General features: G+C 41.8%; 2 protein-coding genes across 5 annotated transcripts; one reads left to right on the forward strand and one right to left on the reverse strand.

Moving 5' to 3' along the window:
- Positions 1–3,820, forward strand: LOC143264648 (uncharacterized). Of its 3 annotated transcripts, none has more exons than XM_076532818.1 (2): positions 1–171; positions 766–3,820. In XM_076532818.1, exon 2 carries the CDS (start codon positions 1,058–1,060, stop codon positions 3,731–3,733), a length of 2,676 nt encoding a protein of 891 aa, XP_076388933.1. In that variant the 5' UTR covers positions 1–171; positions 766–1,057; the 3' UTR covers positions 3,734–3,820. The 3 variants fall into 3 exon arrangements, with proteins under 3 accessions (XP_076388933.1, XP_076388934.1, XP_076388935.1); XM_076532819.1 differs by having other exon boundaries at positions 1–137; XM_076532820.1 differs by having other exon boundaries at positions 1–137; positions 789–3,820.
- A 173-nt stretch (positions 3,821–3,993) lies between these two features.
- Positions 3,994–16,081, reverse strand: LOC100875900 (ubiquitin carboxyl-terminal hydrolase 3). Of its 2 annotated transcripts, none has more exons than XM_003702531.3 (6): positions 14,965–16,081; positions 10,623–10,770; positions 8,885–9,674; positions 7,439–7,681; positions 7,173–7,366; positions 3,994–6,540 (listed from the first exon to the last, which is right to left on the reverse strand). In XM_003702531.3, exons 1-6 carry the CDS (start codon positions 15,053–15,055, stop codon positions 6,378–6,380), a joined length of 1,629 nt encoding a protein of 542 aa, XP_003702579.1. In that variant the 5' UTR covers positions 15,056–16,081; the 3' UTR covers positions 3,994–6,377. The 2 variants fall into 2 exon arrangements, with proteins under 2 accessions (XP_003702579.1, XP_076388936.1); XM_076532821.1 differs by lacking the exon at positions 14,965–16,081 and adding an exon at positions 11,167–11,504.
- Between the last annotated feature and the right edge of the window lie 667 nt (positions 16,082–16,748).

Raw genomic sequence — 16,748 nt, forward strand, 5'->3', positions numbered from 1 at the left:
TTCTGTTGTTTCTATTAGCAAATCGTGAATGAAAAGCAACTTGAATTTTCTGCTAACCTATTAGAAAAGTTCGATGTATGGATATCACCCATGGATTTGATATGTTAGATAACGATAACGTCTTGGGGAACTTTGAGGTAAAGATACCCAGCCCCTTCTCTTCTTCTGCTGGTACGAATTTTTAATTTTTTCGAGATGAAACTTCTCATCTCAGTATTTTAAAACCTCCCATTTCTTCTTCTGCACCAGTTATTCGTAATATGCTTTTCTACTTCTTCAACCTTTTTAATCAGGAAGGTCAAGTCTTCAATTCTTGTATAATTTCACTATTTCAATTATTAAACTTTAACAAAAAATTCAATAAGTAATTCTAATTTTATAATATACTTCGCCAACAATAATACGCAAGATTTCTTTTTACTAATTAAATTTAATAATAATAAAAGTAAAAATTGTACCAAATATTCATCATAGTTATTACCAAATATTCACATGAATTATTAGTTAATATCAGCATGAAATATTAGTTCATATTAGCATGAATTATTAGTTCATATTAGCATGAAATATTAGTTAATATTAACATGAATTATTAGTTAACATTAGTTAACACTATGAATTATTATTTAATACTACCACGAATTATTGCTTAACATTATCATTATAACTAAAATATTATAACTAAAACTAAAACAGAAGTACAGTAAAGAAGGTACAACTAACCGAACACCTGACAAACCCATTAAACGCTCAATAAATAAATAGTGGACGTAACCATGATGGTGCAGATCGTTCCATCAACGAAGACGAAGAGCCCCGACCGAAGAGCGGAAGCAGTAGTTCCGCCTGTAGTTCCCCTTCCAATCTAAGAGAGCGTCTGCGCCATTTCTCTTCTCCGAACCAGACGCCGCAACTGTCAAGCCGCGTAATCGGTCGCCGTTTCCCTCAAAAACACACAAATATCATCGAAGAAGTCGAGGAGCGAGAGCAGCAGCCATCATTCACTTCAGTCGAAGAAAAGGGCGCCAGAGCGCGCAGGCGTGCCAGACTCCAGGCGATGGTGGCCCCCAACACCACCGAAACCATCGGTTTAGACTCGAGGAGCACTTCGACCGACGATCAAACGTCCAACAGGAGTTCCATGTTCGAAAACAGGTCGCCGCAGCCTGAAGAGCGATGTTCGTTAATGGAAACGCTGTCCGCAAGGACATTTCCCAGTCTGACTCCATATCGCAGCAAACGCAACAGTTCCGACCATGACACTTCAAGATCCCTGCAGAACCCTCTGTTCTGTGAGAATTCGCCGAGAAGAATCGATCTGCAGCCGCTTTCACCGATGTCGTTGGACCACGTTCGACCCAAGAGGTTCGGAGGGTACAGGCCTCAGACTGGAGTCATCCTGCAGAACCTCAGCTCTGGAAGCGAAGCGGAATACAGTCACGAGACTGTGTACATTCAGAAGATTGATCACTTGATGCCTACGCAGCCTACGGTTTCGCCTCATCGTCTGCCACCTCTGTCCTCGAGGTCTTCGGCTCCCAAGAGCGAAGACCAGGGTTGGAATGATCGCTTGACGCCTCTGTCTTCCTCGAGAACGGTGCACGATTCGACTTTCTATAGGGTTGTGAGTCCCTCGAGGAACTGGAGGGATACTTTTGGAGGCAAAGTTGGATTAGAACCCCTTTCAGCTAAGTTAAATATCGAGGAACCCAGAAATCTGGAATGTGTTAAGAATGAGCCGAGGGAAGAAACACATAGAAGCGAAGGCTGTATGAACTTTTCCATGTGGAGAGAGACGACGCTGGAGAATCCTCCAGATCAGGAAGATAAAGAAGTTGAAGATAAACAGTTCACGAATGTCCCGACTCTCGCATTAAATTCGCAGGAAATATCCAGTGTCGCGACACCGGCTGCCAGAGTGTCTTCCAGAAGGTGTTTGGACACCGATGCCCTAATGGCGGCGCTGTCGAACGTCTCTTTAAAGCAGCAGACGAAAGGGACTCTAACAAATGCCTGCAGCGACTCCTCTGAAAACAACTGTCCCACAAGTCGCAGTCAGTTCAACGAATCAGAAATGTCGTACGAATCGTCTGTTAGCAGGAAATCGAAGATTCCGGTCAGAGTACCGAGCAATAGAATTAATCCAAGTGAAGCAGTTTGTCAGGATGCGTTATCGTCTCCTGAAGAACGTTCAGAAAAAAGTGACCCATGTCGAAGGTCACTGTCTAAAGAAGGTCAATTGGAGTCAGCTAGAACTGAGTCCAATAGTCGCACGTTAGAGTCGTCTGCAAACGAGACTTGCAAGGATCAGGAGCATCCCGAATCAGGAAATTCTGAAAAGTCGAGTCCAGAGCTGAAGAACGATCGTTCAGAAAACTGTCTGACGCCTTTAGAAATAGCGAGTGACGACGACCGACCAGAAGAGGCACAAAGTGATACCTATAGAGTTAATTCCAACCTGAGGGACTCCTACGAGTTCCTGGTTAAATCTGAAACAACTGAGAATTTGAAGGAAGAGGAGCAGAAGGTGGACGATGATCAATGGAAAAGCGGTTTGGAGGACCTGGAATCAGCCAAAGGACTCGAAGAAAAGCAGAGGGAGAGTAAAATCGGTGATGTCGCCGAAACATCGCTAGATTCTTCCTCCTCTGAAGACCCTGACGAGATCCATCAGAGCAAGGTTCGATTCTCCATGGAGAAGTTAGCCGCTGAGGAACTTCGGAAGAGCATCTACCCAGAGCAGACTAAGACGTTAACCTTCTTCATGGACAAAGTGTATAAGCCTGCGCAGCACTCGTCGACGTCTAAGCTGCAGGGATACGAGAGAACCAGGGAATCACCGCGGTTCAGAAAGAGCCAAGACCGATTTCCCTTCACCATTTCGGAGAAGACGAGTGTCTCGTCCATCAGATTCAAACACCCCGGGCGAACCAGCCTGGACAAGAAGTCCCCGGACAGGACTTACCACCTGGAACACCATCCCAGCATAACCCGATTGGCGGGTTCTGGATTCGAGGAGACGCCTGCGGACATCATCGATTATGTGACTCGCAGCGAGAGGGTGGACCATGATATCAAGGCTTACGGCATGAAGGGACTGGTTCAAAGGGTTTCAGCGAGGCTGAGGAGGTCGAAGAAGGACAAGATTAATCCAGATACAACCAGCGTCATCTACAAGAACAGTGACTATAGAGAAGAGTACGACAGTCTGGCAGCTAGCTGCTCGGAGTCGTCGTTGGTAAAAGAGCTGAGGATCGAAGGCATCGGGGAGCCAAAAGGCAACCCTGATTCCCCAGATGAGAAGTCGTCGGTCGTTTCCGACAACGAGACCGAACGTCCATACAGAAGGTACGACCGCGACGACCTCTGGGTTCGAACTTTCGATAAGTCTGAAACTGAAGCAAAGGACTCGAACGACCGTGAATCAGCCAGGGATTACTCGGTGTTTTTCGTGAAGAGCGCTAGGGAGAATGCACCGACTGATGAAATTAGACCAGTTTCGATGGAGAGGAAAGAACGAGTGAAATTTCGAGGCACTTCTTTGACGGTCGTTCCGAAGATGTCGGACGAGAATGTAGCCAAGAACAAGAAATTCGAACGGGTTAAAAGGAGGAACGTTGGGAGAGGTTGTTTTTGTCTGAAGTTTTATAGAATGATTGTTCCAGTTTCACTTAGACACAGGTCACGTTGTAACCGATCGTTGGCAAAGAAGAAATCTCGTTTTCCGTTGTAAATAAAGAAGAGATGATACTGTACATCTGACGGTAATTTTCGTTTGTACATTTGTAAAATTATACATTTGGTTACGTTGAATATTAAAATATACGTTAAGAAAAAATAATTGTGCTATTTTTCCTGTGATAATCGATAGCAGGATACCTACTCTGTAGGTGAAGTATAAAATTGCTCAAAAAGTCATGTGTAAAATTACACATTCACGTTGAAATTTTAGAAAGAGGAAGAAAGTGTCGTTTGCAATAAAATCGATGGCTATTCGTCGTTCATGTTCTTTATTTATACGTCGTTCGTACATATCTCATTTATCCTCAAATAGTAGTGTTGCACACGCTTGCTTCCATCTTTATTTTTCTTTCATTTCTCGAGTTTATCGCCTTAATAAAACGTTTCTCTGCTACGCTTCTTTTTAACTTATTATCGTTATTATCCTTACCATTATAGAAAAAATAAGTCTTTAAATAATCACATAAGAGTCGTCGAGCCTTCGAGAATCGTAGGGGGACAAGGAGGGGTGGGACAGAGAACGTGTTACGTATATGCATGCATACGTGTAATTTTGTCGACACACGTGTGTAAACGACTCCGGTGTATGTATGTACGTGTGTGCGCGCGCGTGTCAAGAATAAAAAGGGATTAACATGTTCTCCGAGGTACGGTCCTCTTCTAGATATAGCGTGGTCGTAAATCCGGTCAGTCAGAAAGAAACAGGTTTCTTTCCAGGTGTTATATCCAGGTCAGGCGTTATATCCAGGTGAGAACCGCGAGTCGGGTCGTTTGGCTTTACATGGTATTTTTTTGTTCACCAGCCCACGAAATAACGATGATGCTAAGGCTAGAAAGAAATCCTATACCGAGAAGACCAGTCGTTTTCGCGTTTTAAAAACTATATGTATACGTGACGCGCACAGTGCGCGCGCGCCATTCCGCTACACGGTCTTGGAGGAGCTCTTTTAATCGATTCGACGAAGGGACGTAACCGCGAGAGAAATCAGCGAAAAGGAGCATAAAGAAAATCGACGTTAAAGGCGATGCGTTTCCGCGATCTGCCTCGAGAACGTTCTTTCTTTCTTTCTGTTTCTAAAAAAGGAAAGGAAGCTCCGTACGCCATGACCCTACATGTACACTCGGCTGCAACGTAGGCTTCTCTTAAGATCCAGGGACAACCTAACCTAACCTCCTATTTTCGCACGTGAGGAATATGGACAAACAAGGGTGGGTAGTGAGACGCTTCCTTTTAATCAAGGGAAGCCTAAGTTGCACGCAGTCATCGCCAGTATGCATCAGGCGTACCACAGCCCTGAAGTCTTAAGACACATAAGGTTTTCAAGAAAATTATACTTAAAAAAAACCGTTTATCGAACATGTAGACTTAATTCTTCGTAAACGCAAACGACTACTTCGTGATTCAAAAATATAGGAATGTTAGAATGCTAGAGTCTAGCATAGGTTATAATGAAGCAACATGGCGGACTCTTTTTTCGAATCTCACAATGACCTAAGACTTTTGAGCAGTAGTGTACATATGTGTAATAATTACATGCAAACGCTTGATTAATCGAGATTACAATAAATAACTAGGAGAGAAGGTTATAGGGCCGGAAAAATAATTGGTCACTCATTCGCGAGCCATATAAGTCTGTTTCGCTACGAACGACGAAAGACATCGTGCTAAATCAGCTGTTCGCACCTGGCAAAATTAATATACGATGCCGAGTAATACTTTTAGTTTACAGGAAATATAATACTGCGATATAACGAGATTGTAAATTGAACACTTGTCAAGGAGTGCTCAATGAAGTCTGCATTGTGCTTCAGTTTCATTTTAATACAAAGTATAGAGCAAATTTTTAGTGAGTTGCAGAGCATATAACATAGAAATTTTGAAAATAACAGAGAGAAACTTTTTGTTTAATCCTTCTTTAAAATTACTGTTTTTAAGTGTTGGGACTTTGAAATTTTAGGGTTGATTTTGGAATTTTAAAACTGTTAAATTTTTTAAGTTTGGATCTGCAAGTTTGAGATCTTGAAATTTAGAATTTTTGAATTTTGGGACCCAAGGATTTTGAAACTTTGGAAATCCCAATTGGGCTTCCAATTCCAGTCTAGGGGAAACTTAAATAGAATTTAGGAACTTTAGGATTTTGGGACTAGAAGAACTTTAGTACTAAGAGATTTTCAGACTCTTGAACTTTGAAATTTCCCAACATTCAGATATTGAAATTTTTGAATTTCTAAACTGTGATGCTTTGACACTTCTAACTTTAGAACTCTGAAAATGTAGAAATGGCCCATAAAAATATGAAACAATTATAAACCATATTACTATACATAACCCTTTGCTCCAGGTCCTTTTCTCATAAATTACCCTTTTAACATTTTGTGTGCTAGTTCTACGACCTCGCTATATCGCAGAGGATTTGCGGCAACAAAAGATACACATGCTAAATTGAATAAAAAAAGGAGGGACATTTCTTCCTTTACTCTTTTAGAAACAATTATCGAGGTCTTCTTATTCGTTCGTTTGGCCATTTACCATGCTGCATCCCGTTCAGGTTCGCTTACTTCTTGCTCGTCCGTTTATCATCGTCGTCGTGGTCGATGCTCGCACCGTCAGGACGGGACTGATTGGGGAAATAACGTCACAAAGGGGGTGGAATGGAGAATTCTTTCCGCACGTAAAATAGAATGTACGGTTTACACTTGGCGACCGCGTCTGTGGTTGCTGGGCGTACAGAACTGTCGTTAAAGTGAAACCATTGTCCGTCGTGAACAGCGAAGGCAGTGTAATGTCCAGTTCCAGCACTGCAATTGTAATAATTTTCGAAGTTACATAAAACATACAAAGCTACAGAAACAGCTGTATACATAAATAGTCATGCTCAGGTTGATATTGCCATAACCACCTTTTTTTATTCTTACTGTGACCTAACCTCTGCACAAAAAATTACCTGGAGCCACGTCAAGCCTGAGATTAACCACAGAATTATTTGTGGAAGTTGGTAAATGTTGTTTGTATTAACTTGATAAAAATTTGTAACGCAAGGCTCATTACCTTTGCAGACACTTAATGTACCATTTGTAGTGACCTGAGTCAAAAATATATTATACAAAAGTTTGAAAACCAAAAATTATAGCAAATATTCAGAATTATTTGAGGTTCTGTAAACAGCACTTTACAAAAAACTTTATTCATACACAATGACACTTTAATGGAAACAGCGCAGAAGATAAATCTTTCTTGCAATTCCTAAAGCTCGCATCAAGTCATCTACTTTATTACCTCTACCAAGAAAATACTGTACACTGATATTTAAAATATTCAGTGTTGACTACTTGAAATAGAACATTTATATATTTAAAAGCTTCAGCTATATGCAATTTCATATACTTAAACAGAAAAATATAAAAGATTCTATAAATTATGTGAAACATACCCAGAACCATGGTGCACGATAACAGCAGCTAAGTCATACAGGTGGCTATTCGAAGCGCCCAATTTAGTCCCAGTCATGCCACGTACTGTGAATGCAGACATGTCAAGCGATTTCATGGGGAAATCCACCTGTGTGTCCACCTTGGAGCGATAGGAATTGCACCACCTAAATCTTTTAATGTGAAGGCACAACACCTGCAACAAACCATAACAGTTGTACCAACTTATAAGGACAAAGTAGAGAATACATAATGAACAGATGCTAACATTAGGCAGCCTGTGTATCCAGAACCTCTTAGTGGACCTCTGCTTTCCCATACAGTTATCGCAGAAGTACAGTTCACTGTCAGCCAGCTCTTCAACCTTGAAGAATCTGGACAAACTGTAGGTTAGACTGCATACCTCTTCCTGTTCTTTCGTTCGTCTCTGCAGCCTGTCTGGTATGTCCAAGGAAAGATCCTGGAAAGGCTCGTGCGTCTTGGAATCTGTACGGCAGTTCATGCAGTGGACCTGCGCGAGGAAACGCGATCCATAATTTGTCCGCGCTTCTCCCAAGAAGAAAACGAATAAAATGACTTTCCAAAAAGAACGTTGATAAGGAAAGGGCACTCCCTCCCGTTGTTCCACGTCGGTACAACATAATCTGACCAGAAACGCATTGATCCTTAATCAGTAGATGGCTTAATTGCTTGTTAACTCTTCTGGAAATTGTACACTGGTGTCCCGTTATATGGCCGGTATGGTTATCAAATTACAAGATTGTGAAGAGGGTTACATAAATGGACATCAATCCACACTATGTTTAATGGACAAAGCCTCACAGTCAATTCCTTTAGGCACAAACCTACATGGTAACAAATAAGCTGCCCTTGGGAAGCAATGCAGTAGAAGAAGGACTAATTTGTTTTAATGTATATAGTGCAGAATAGGAACTTTATTCACACAGTGAATAAAATAGAATACATTTTCAAATTTAAAGAATTCCATACCAGATTTGAAAGCAAATGACCTATAAGGCTATGAGGTTTAGAATAAGACCATGAAGTGTAATATGAGGCCATTGAGTCTAGTATAATTATATCAGGACGAGCATGAAGCCATAGAGCCAAAATGAAGCAACTGATCCAAACATGACACTAGTAGATGATCCTGCAGCACAATGATCCTTAACATATGATCACGAATTCCAGCAACAGACAATGAGATCCAATACAAGGCAGATCTAGCATGAAGCAAAGATTAATCATGAGATAGTCAGATTCTATGAGGCAATGAAACCTGGTCTGAAGCTATGAGGCCTAGTAAAGGGTCAAAGCTTTAACGCATAGCCATAAGTGTGGCGATTATGAGTGGGAATGTAATGTGTGGACATACAATGAGTAGCAATATAACGTGTGGTAATATAATACATGACAGTACAGTACGTGGTAATATAACACCAGGCAATACAATGCGCGGCAATCTAACACTCGGCGTTCAAAGGAGTATTTGCGACCATATTCGGCGAAATTGTATGGTCGTGATGAATCTCCGTATACTACGATGACGAAGAAACAACACCATTGTGCATGGAAGCCTATGCGAAGGGAAACTTGAATAGACCATATACCAGGACGGCGCTGTACATTCTTTCCTGAAGACTCGCCATCCGCCGTTTGAGGTCCAATGCTCACAGAGTCTCCTCCGCTGAAGAACGACGACTAGATGACTTACCACGCTAAGAAGGGTGCCTCCAAACACGGCCGTGACGATGCTCTGCTTACCGCGCAGACCGAGGGGTTCGTGCCCTAGTCTGGGCAGCAACTGCAGCAGCTCCGTGTGCAGCCTGTCGAGCATGTAGGTGAGAAACTCGTGAGCGTCTTGCTGTTGGTAGCCCCGAAATCTTGGCACGACCTTCCAGATGACGAGGAACAAACATTCGGGGGAGATTGCTTGACCGTTCGAACCGCCGAGGTTAAGGCCTAACAGAACCTTCCTGAGCTCCTCGGCCAACAAGGCGTCGTTCATGAACTCTTTCGCCCTTCCTGGGGTCACTATTCGCCCCCTGTGCGTGGGCGGCTCGTCGAAAGGTATGCCCTCGAGACACGGCATCTGCGTGAGGTACTCGCAGAAGTGGCTGATGTTGTTGAAGGACTGCAACACGACGTTCATGAAACAGGTGTTGCCCAGGTTCCTCAGGCCGACGACCTTCTTCTCTTTGGTTATCTTCGAGCTCCTACGCTTGGTCGCTGGCCGATTGTCCCCGCTGGTGCCGTCCAACGAGTGCAGCCTTTTCCGCGCCGTCCTTGGCCGTAGGTTCCTTACCACCACTTCCGCCTTCCACAAGGCGTCCGCGTCATTATCGTTGTCGCTGTTCTCCCTCATCGAGGACGGTGTCGTCGACGACGACGTGTTCCAATTCTCCTCGTTCTCTTTGTGCTCGTCCTTGCGGAACGTGACGCGACGTATCTTCTCGATTTGGCCGGTCGTCGTGTCGTTGACGACATATTCGTCGCATGTGTAACTGTAAAATATATTTCAATGAGGATACTCCTTATAATTTAAAAATTGATGACAAACTAGTCTTCCCTGTATAGGGAGGGGTGCGAATGTCTTATTATCAATAGACCACTATTAACGAAAACCTAACTTAAACATAATGCAGAGTATTTCCTTAGTACTAGTGGGAAGACCATTTTATGTTACATTACCTTCTAGCTTACAGAAGATTATGTTATCAACACTTGCCTAGGGCATCCTAACCTAGACCTAATTTAACTTAACCTCCATTCACATTAGGTTCAACTTAGACAAGTTAATGTAACTTAAACTCAAGTTAATAACCGAGATCTAACTTACAGCAAGTTGGGATCTAACCAAGCATCTGTGACATGTTTCTTATACTAGAAGATGATGTTTAAAAAACATTTGTGTAATAAATGAACAATTGATGTTTAATTAATTGAACACATTATGTTAGGTTAGGTTAACCTCTCTAAAAATTTTACATTGCAGCGTGAAACCTAAGTATGACCTAGACATAATGACACTAGACCTAAAGTAATATAACCTTAGACTTAACTAACCAGGAAACCTAGACCTGAATTAATCTGACCTAGTCCTAACCTAGACAACCTAAACTTAAACTAGACCTACCTAACCTTAATCCAACCTAAATTTAATCTACACCTAATCTATAACATAAAATAATCGATATCAAGGCAAGTCATGGAGCTTTCCTTATATTGCCTTTCCTCTAAGAAATGCGGCAGCATAATTGGATCGCCTAGTAATTTCTAGAGAACATAATAGAGGAACGAAGGAAGAAAATGTCAGCGTGAATGGCAGCCGCCTACGAATAAAAGAAGGGAAAGGCGAGAGAAGGCGATATGTTGAATATTGTATCGAAAAAGACTAGGTGGCCATGTATCGTGTGACAAGGAGAACGGCGAAAGCGTAGGGTTCGACTTACCAGAATACTGCAAGGTTCTCACAGTCGATGCAAACGCAGTGCTGAGTATTTTCTTCGTGATGCTTTAACGCATGGCCTGCCACGTATCGTCCGCAGTGAACGGCTCCGCAGTACAGACACAGCCACGTACTTTTCTCGGTGCCGCACACTATCGACAACCATAAAATCCTCGATAAAAATCTCTCTCTACATCGACCATCTTTTTTTCTTACTAAAATTTTTTTAACATTTACCCCACTCATTTGAAAATATTCAAAAATTTATATTTTATTTATTTGTATCAATAGAAAGAAAATATGTTCTCATACGAGGTCCAATAGCATCAAATCATACAACAAAAATTACGTGCTGTAGTATGAAGCCATGAGGCTGGCTTATGCTACTGTGAGACTTATTTAAGGTTTACACCTATTATGTGAAACTATGATGCTGTGAGACCGTACGATGCTATGAGACCCGGTATGAGGTCACAATACTCGTTACGAAACCATGCGAAATCCAGCACAATGTCATGAGGCCAAGTATAAGATCATGGGATACTTGCTATGACGACATACAGTCAGCTTCAGTACGATGTCATGAAACTCAAGCTTTTGGGACTCATACTATCTTTTAGCCCCTGATGAGGTCATGTACCTCTATAGTATCATAAAGCCTAGTATGAACTTCTGATGCCTAGTATCATACTATGAGTCCTTGTATGAACTTATAAGATCTAGGAGATTATGAAGTCTTAGTCCTAGGATATTCAGTATGAGACTATGAGGATTAGTATTACGTCATAATGCCATAGTATGATACCTTGAGGCCTAGTAGAATGTTATGAGGTCACTGCTTGATGCCATAGGCTCTGACATGATATTATAGAAGCCTTAATATAATATCATAAGACTTAATATAAGACTTATTTCAATGACATAACGTCTATTCCAATGCCATAAGGCCTATTTCAACGCCATAAGGCCTAGTATGAGGCCATAAGACCTTCTATTGAACCATATGTCCAGCTGACTGTTATTAACCCATGATTGTTATTAACAATATTACAAACTAAAGCGGAAGGAAAACCTTTTCAGCTACCTACATATTTATTAAAAAATATCCCTTTCTTCTATAATCATAAAATTTCGTGAATATAGCAATTTAACCTAGTTTTTTCTTATTATTTCAACAAAAATGTAACTATATAATTCCTGACGTTCGATAAACAAACTCGGTTGAAAAAAATGGTTCGACTGTTACGACATAACGGGATGTGCCATCTTTTTGGGTTACGTAATTCTTAAGAGAGCGCGTAAAAGGGGGGTGAATGGAAGGAAGGAAGGCTGTTCGACACACCCCCTTCGCAGTCGATCGATCGCGAAATGTCTCGCACAGTTCTATCGGGATTTTGCATGTTCAATCTCCTTTTTTTTTCCTTCTTGGCAACGCGATGTTCATCAGAATTTCGAAGCGAACGCTGTGCTACGCGTCAACTTTAATTGATCTCATTCCAAGACGACGCATTTCTACAATTAAGCACCACGAGGAAGTATATGCCATTGGATGCGACGTTCTGAATTCTCATTTCATTTTTAACACTTGCACGATCTTCGGGGCATTTTCACCCGAAAGCGATGTTACTATGGAATGACTGTTCATATTGATTTTAGCACAATACGTATTTTTTATGTCATTACAAAATTTTTAATTATTTATACCAGTTTGTATCTCTTGAAAGTATTGTCAGAAAATTGTTGTCAAATTTTGTTTTAAGAAATCCAGAATTTTTATATTTCAGAGATGTCCAAAAGGAACTTAATTATTTTCCAATAAAATATAGCGAAAGGTTTAAGTTACAACTGCGATAAAAGACTATAGAGAAATACAAGTTTTTCATTTTTGTATTGAATTTACCATAAAAATAAATGACAATTAATATCATGGATTTCGCCCCAGTATTTTAGAAGGGAATTAAATGGAAAATACAAAAATTGTTTATGATCAGTATAAATAATTCTTGAGAGGTGAAATTGCAGCCACGATAGTCTGAAAGGTTTGAACCTATAACCCCTTAAGTGATGACGTGTACGTACGTCGTAGTAAAAATCATTATGTAGATTATCGAGTTTCTTCAATTCTTTTAATTCTGAAATACCTCGGTAAAATTTTGTTCAAATAATATGACGTATGAGCTACTTTCGTGAACTGGTTATGACGGATCTATACGCTGGTGGCGAAAAACTCATGCTTCTGTGAACTTCAAGTTTTAATATAAAATACGTATTTTTATTTTGCACTATATTATAGTCAAATTTACTGACCTTAATTTAAACATTTAAGCAGGAAAATGAATCTTGGAAGTCTAACCTAACCGAACTGTGATCGTGCAAGTATTAATCACTGTTCCTTTTGTTTCTGGAAAGATTATAGGCGATTCGACGCAACTCTTCTATTCTTAGTCAGTAAAATAAACTTTGCAGCGGGGAATAAAAAGACTAGTTACGTGCACCAAAAACGTGAAATCCAATCCTCGAAAAGTTCAGATCAGACAAACACAAAGTATTCCTAAAAAAATTTAACATTTTTCGATTCGATGAAACAGTTACAAAAAAACTAAAATAAAAACAATATTCTGTAAAATATTTTTAATGGGATTTGAACTCGCGACAAAAATATTCCATCGACAGGCACTTTACCAACCACGCTAAACTCCAATACATGCGTTTCTCTTCTAACTACTTTAAACCTTATTAATTATTTAGCATCCAGAGTTCTGGTTCTCCGAACTTTCTATGCAAAAATGCGTAAAGTTACTGCCGCAGCTTAAAACATTCCGTTATCGCAGCAACAAATCGAATAACAGTCGATCCAATAATCACGCGACTTTCCGTTAAATTCCGTCATTGGAAACGAGCGATTCGCCACGCCTACTGCGCATTTTGATTTTTCCCGGAGATACGGGAGATAGGAAGAAAAAAAAAGCGGAGAGATGACGACATCCGTAAGACCATAGCTAAAATTTGTCCGTGCAATGTGCCACTCATATCGAGGCATCCGATTAGCAACGACGCCGTTATCGATTTTGCAACGTCGTACCCGAACCAGCTTGCAGCGCAGGAAAAGAGGCAGAAGAGGGGCTGAGGGGGGAGGGGGGTTGGTGAGGCGCGGACGCTATGGAACATGGGGTTCTTTTATAGCCCACGAGGGACGATTTTTCTCCTGCGCCGCACAGCAGCTTGATAATTCCTTACCGGCAACGCGACACGAGGATATTTCAATCGATCTCGCAATCTGGATACGTCGCGATTCGCCGAGCGTAACGGCTGAGAATCGTCCGGGTCGAATGGACCATCTCGACTGGCATGACTCGGGAAACCGCGGATCGACACGACAACGTTGAGCAATCGAAAGTCTGCAAAAAATCCTTCGCTCTGACTCATCGCTGGTACACCGCTAAAATGCTCTACGAACTCCCTCTCTTTGCCTCCTTCCTCATCCCCCCTACCCACGCTACTCTCTCGCCACTCGCCAACGTGATGAACGAGATTCTGTTCGTGAAACGCGTTGGAACGTAAGGACCAACTGTCCTCGTAGGATGCGTCTTAAGACCTCGAGGGAGACCCTTATGACTCCTTGTTGGAGGTTAGGGCGTTATCTTGGCGAATGTTTGGTGGTCTTGGAGATATCGGAACAGGTTGTCGAACGGAAACGTCGAGGCACGTTTTATCTGGCGAGTTCTAATGACAGATCTCAGACCAGCTGATTAGTGCCGTCTGGTATTGATTTTCCAATGACGACCGCGCCGCATACTGAGAACTCCCAGCAGGACGATGCACACGCGCACGTTCGCGACGGCGACGGCGACGCTCCGTGAACACCCATGAACGGTGAACGCACACAGACACCTATATACGAGAAGAGTGGACTTTCACGTACACACACGCACACACATATAGATATCCACGCGAATCAGTTGCATACAGTGCATCCGGCAGTCAGTGTCATCGATATCGCGCACAAAATGTACAAACTTACACGGTCGCTTTCGAAAATGTTTGGGAAGGAAAATAGAAATGGTCTGCTCCGTCTTGTCGGCTACGACGGCTCAAGGCCGCGAGAGGAACGGCCGGGGCCTCGGTCACGAGAGGTAAAAAGAGAAGGAGCTCAGACGGAGACAGAAAGATGGTGGATAAAGAACGCAAAAGAGAGAAAAGAAGTTGGGAGACAATAGAATCGGAGTCGAGGAGGAAAGACGTACGAAATATAGTATTCGATTTGAGAAGGATGGGTCGAGGAACAAAGAGACACCTACGAATCCGAACGGAGGATAATCTCGGGGGATTTTTGTATGAGGTCCTACCTGCGCAGACGAATGGTAGATCCTTTGTACAGTTAGCTTCTACGTCATTACCGCCGAATTGGACGCTTTGAGCAAGATGTGGACACTCCATGTTTTCCTAGGCACAGTTGCACGGGGCCCTCGTGGCCCCTCCGTTGGCGTACGGTACGTGCCTGCGTTTACAACGTGCTCTTTCTCTCTGTGTCTCTCTCGCTTTTTGCTGGGGTAAAAGGAGAGGGTGGAAATGATGTACAAAAGAGGCGGGGTACGCACGGTGCCCCGTGATATCCGTCACATAGCGCGTTCAAGAAAGGTACTTGCTCGTTGCGTTTTAACGAAACAAAAAAGGAAAGATATACAACTGCTCTCGATGCGCAACGACGACGGACTGAGGAAAACGAGCAGACCGAAAAGAGCAACGGAGCGCCCGACTGGCCCCGACTACCGACCGAACGCAACCGAGCTGCGTCGGGCTCGGTTCTGCGGTGGTCGGGCTACCTCCAGAGTCACAGACCACTAATAGTCGACTGACTCGCCGGTTGTACGGTCTCTGCTCCCTGCTCCCGAGAGTTCCGACATTCGCAGGCGTGCGATTACACCTACTCTCTTGCTCGCTCACTCTCTCACACTTTCTCCACAATCTCGCTCCGTCCACCCAGGTTGTGGTAGGCTACCTAGCCTTGGTTCGTGCTAGGTCGCGCAGCCTCGGTACGACTTGCCCAGGTCCGGCCCTAGCGCGTAGGTGCCTTGCCTGAACAACGCGTTTCTCTTATTATTCGTTTGCCAATCGCATGTAATTTTTAATATCGTTAAATACATATACTCGTTACCATTCCACCATTTCGATCTTGAAATTGTCTAACTTTCTGGAGGAGCACGGCAACATTCTTCGTTGGACACTTTTTTTGAGGCTGGCAATACACTTTTATCGATAAGCGCCAGTTTATCGCGAAGGGTGCGTGTTAAGGATAAGTCGGTTCTTTTCTTTTTTCGCTAAAAATTAAATCGTTTATAGGTAGTCTACTGCTTTGATCGATAAAAGACTACCATTAGGGATTTTTGAATCGTTAAGTTTTGAAAGTTTGGGGTTTTTTAAATCAATTTGTGAACGAAATTCTGCGGTTCTTACGTTTCAGAAGTTTGGAATTTCAGAATTTTTGCACTTTGAAAAGTTGAAACGTTAGAAAATTACCGTATTCAGTTGATTTCAGTCCATGGTTCGAGTAGCCCTGTCCTATATCTTCATTTTCTAAATTTTACAGTATTCCCTTAAATATTATGTTCTGATGTACGAAACTTTTCGTTAAAAAATTGATTCGTTAAACTTTAGTTGAAATATTGAATTTCATGGGTCTGGGTCACGATTGACCCAACGGTCATGTGGAGGTTAATGCGTAAAGGTGGGTTCTTCAAGTGCTAGAGTACAAAAACCTAGTAGTTCAAGATTTTACCTTACAAAAAATTTGTTAAGTATAAAAAATTAATGAATTTCATCTGCATTGATAACTGCAGTTTTTCATGTTGCAAATTTAAAGCATTCTAATTAATGTTACTTCCTTTTTTACAAAAGTTTAAAGCTTAAACTTTAATTTGACAGTAACTTTTTCTGGTTCTAAAAGAAATTATTCAAAATTTGTGTTTAAATGTAACATTACATTTCAAGTGTTTCAATTTCTTCAGATTTTTTTGGAAACCTGTTATCAATTAAAAACCCTATTAGACATGAACTTACATTTACACTTCCAAAGCAAAACCAAAATGATTGAAAGTAGTAGAGTTTTTTAAGTATATTATTGATAAAATAA

This window comes from Megachile rotundata, chromosome 6 (assembly GCF_050947335.1).
Source record: "Megachile rotundata isolate GNS110a chromosome 6, iyMegRotu1, whole genome shotgun sequence".
Taxonomy (NCBI): domain Eukaryota; kingdom Metazoa; phylum Arthropoda; class Insecta; order Hymenoptera; family Megachilidae; genus Megachile; species Megachile rotundata.

Coding starts and splice junctions, on each gene's coding strand:
- LOC100875900 (XM_003702531.3), bottom strand. CDS start 15,055: ATGGAGTGTCCACATCTTGCTCAAAGCGTCCAATTCGGCGGTAATGAC. Junction 10,771..14,964: donor TCTACCATTCGTCTGCGCAG/GTAGGACCTCAT, acceptor GGTTGTCGATAG/TGTGCGGCACCGAGAAAAGT. Junction 9,675..10,622: donor GAGAACCTTGCAGTATTCTG/GTAAGTCGAACC, acceptor TATATTTTACAG/TTACACATGCGACGAATATG.
- LOC143264648 (XM_076532818.1), top strand. CDS start 1,058: ATGGTGGCCCCCAACACCACCGAAACCATCGGTTTAGACTCGAGGAGC.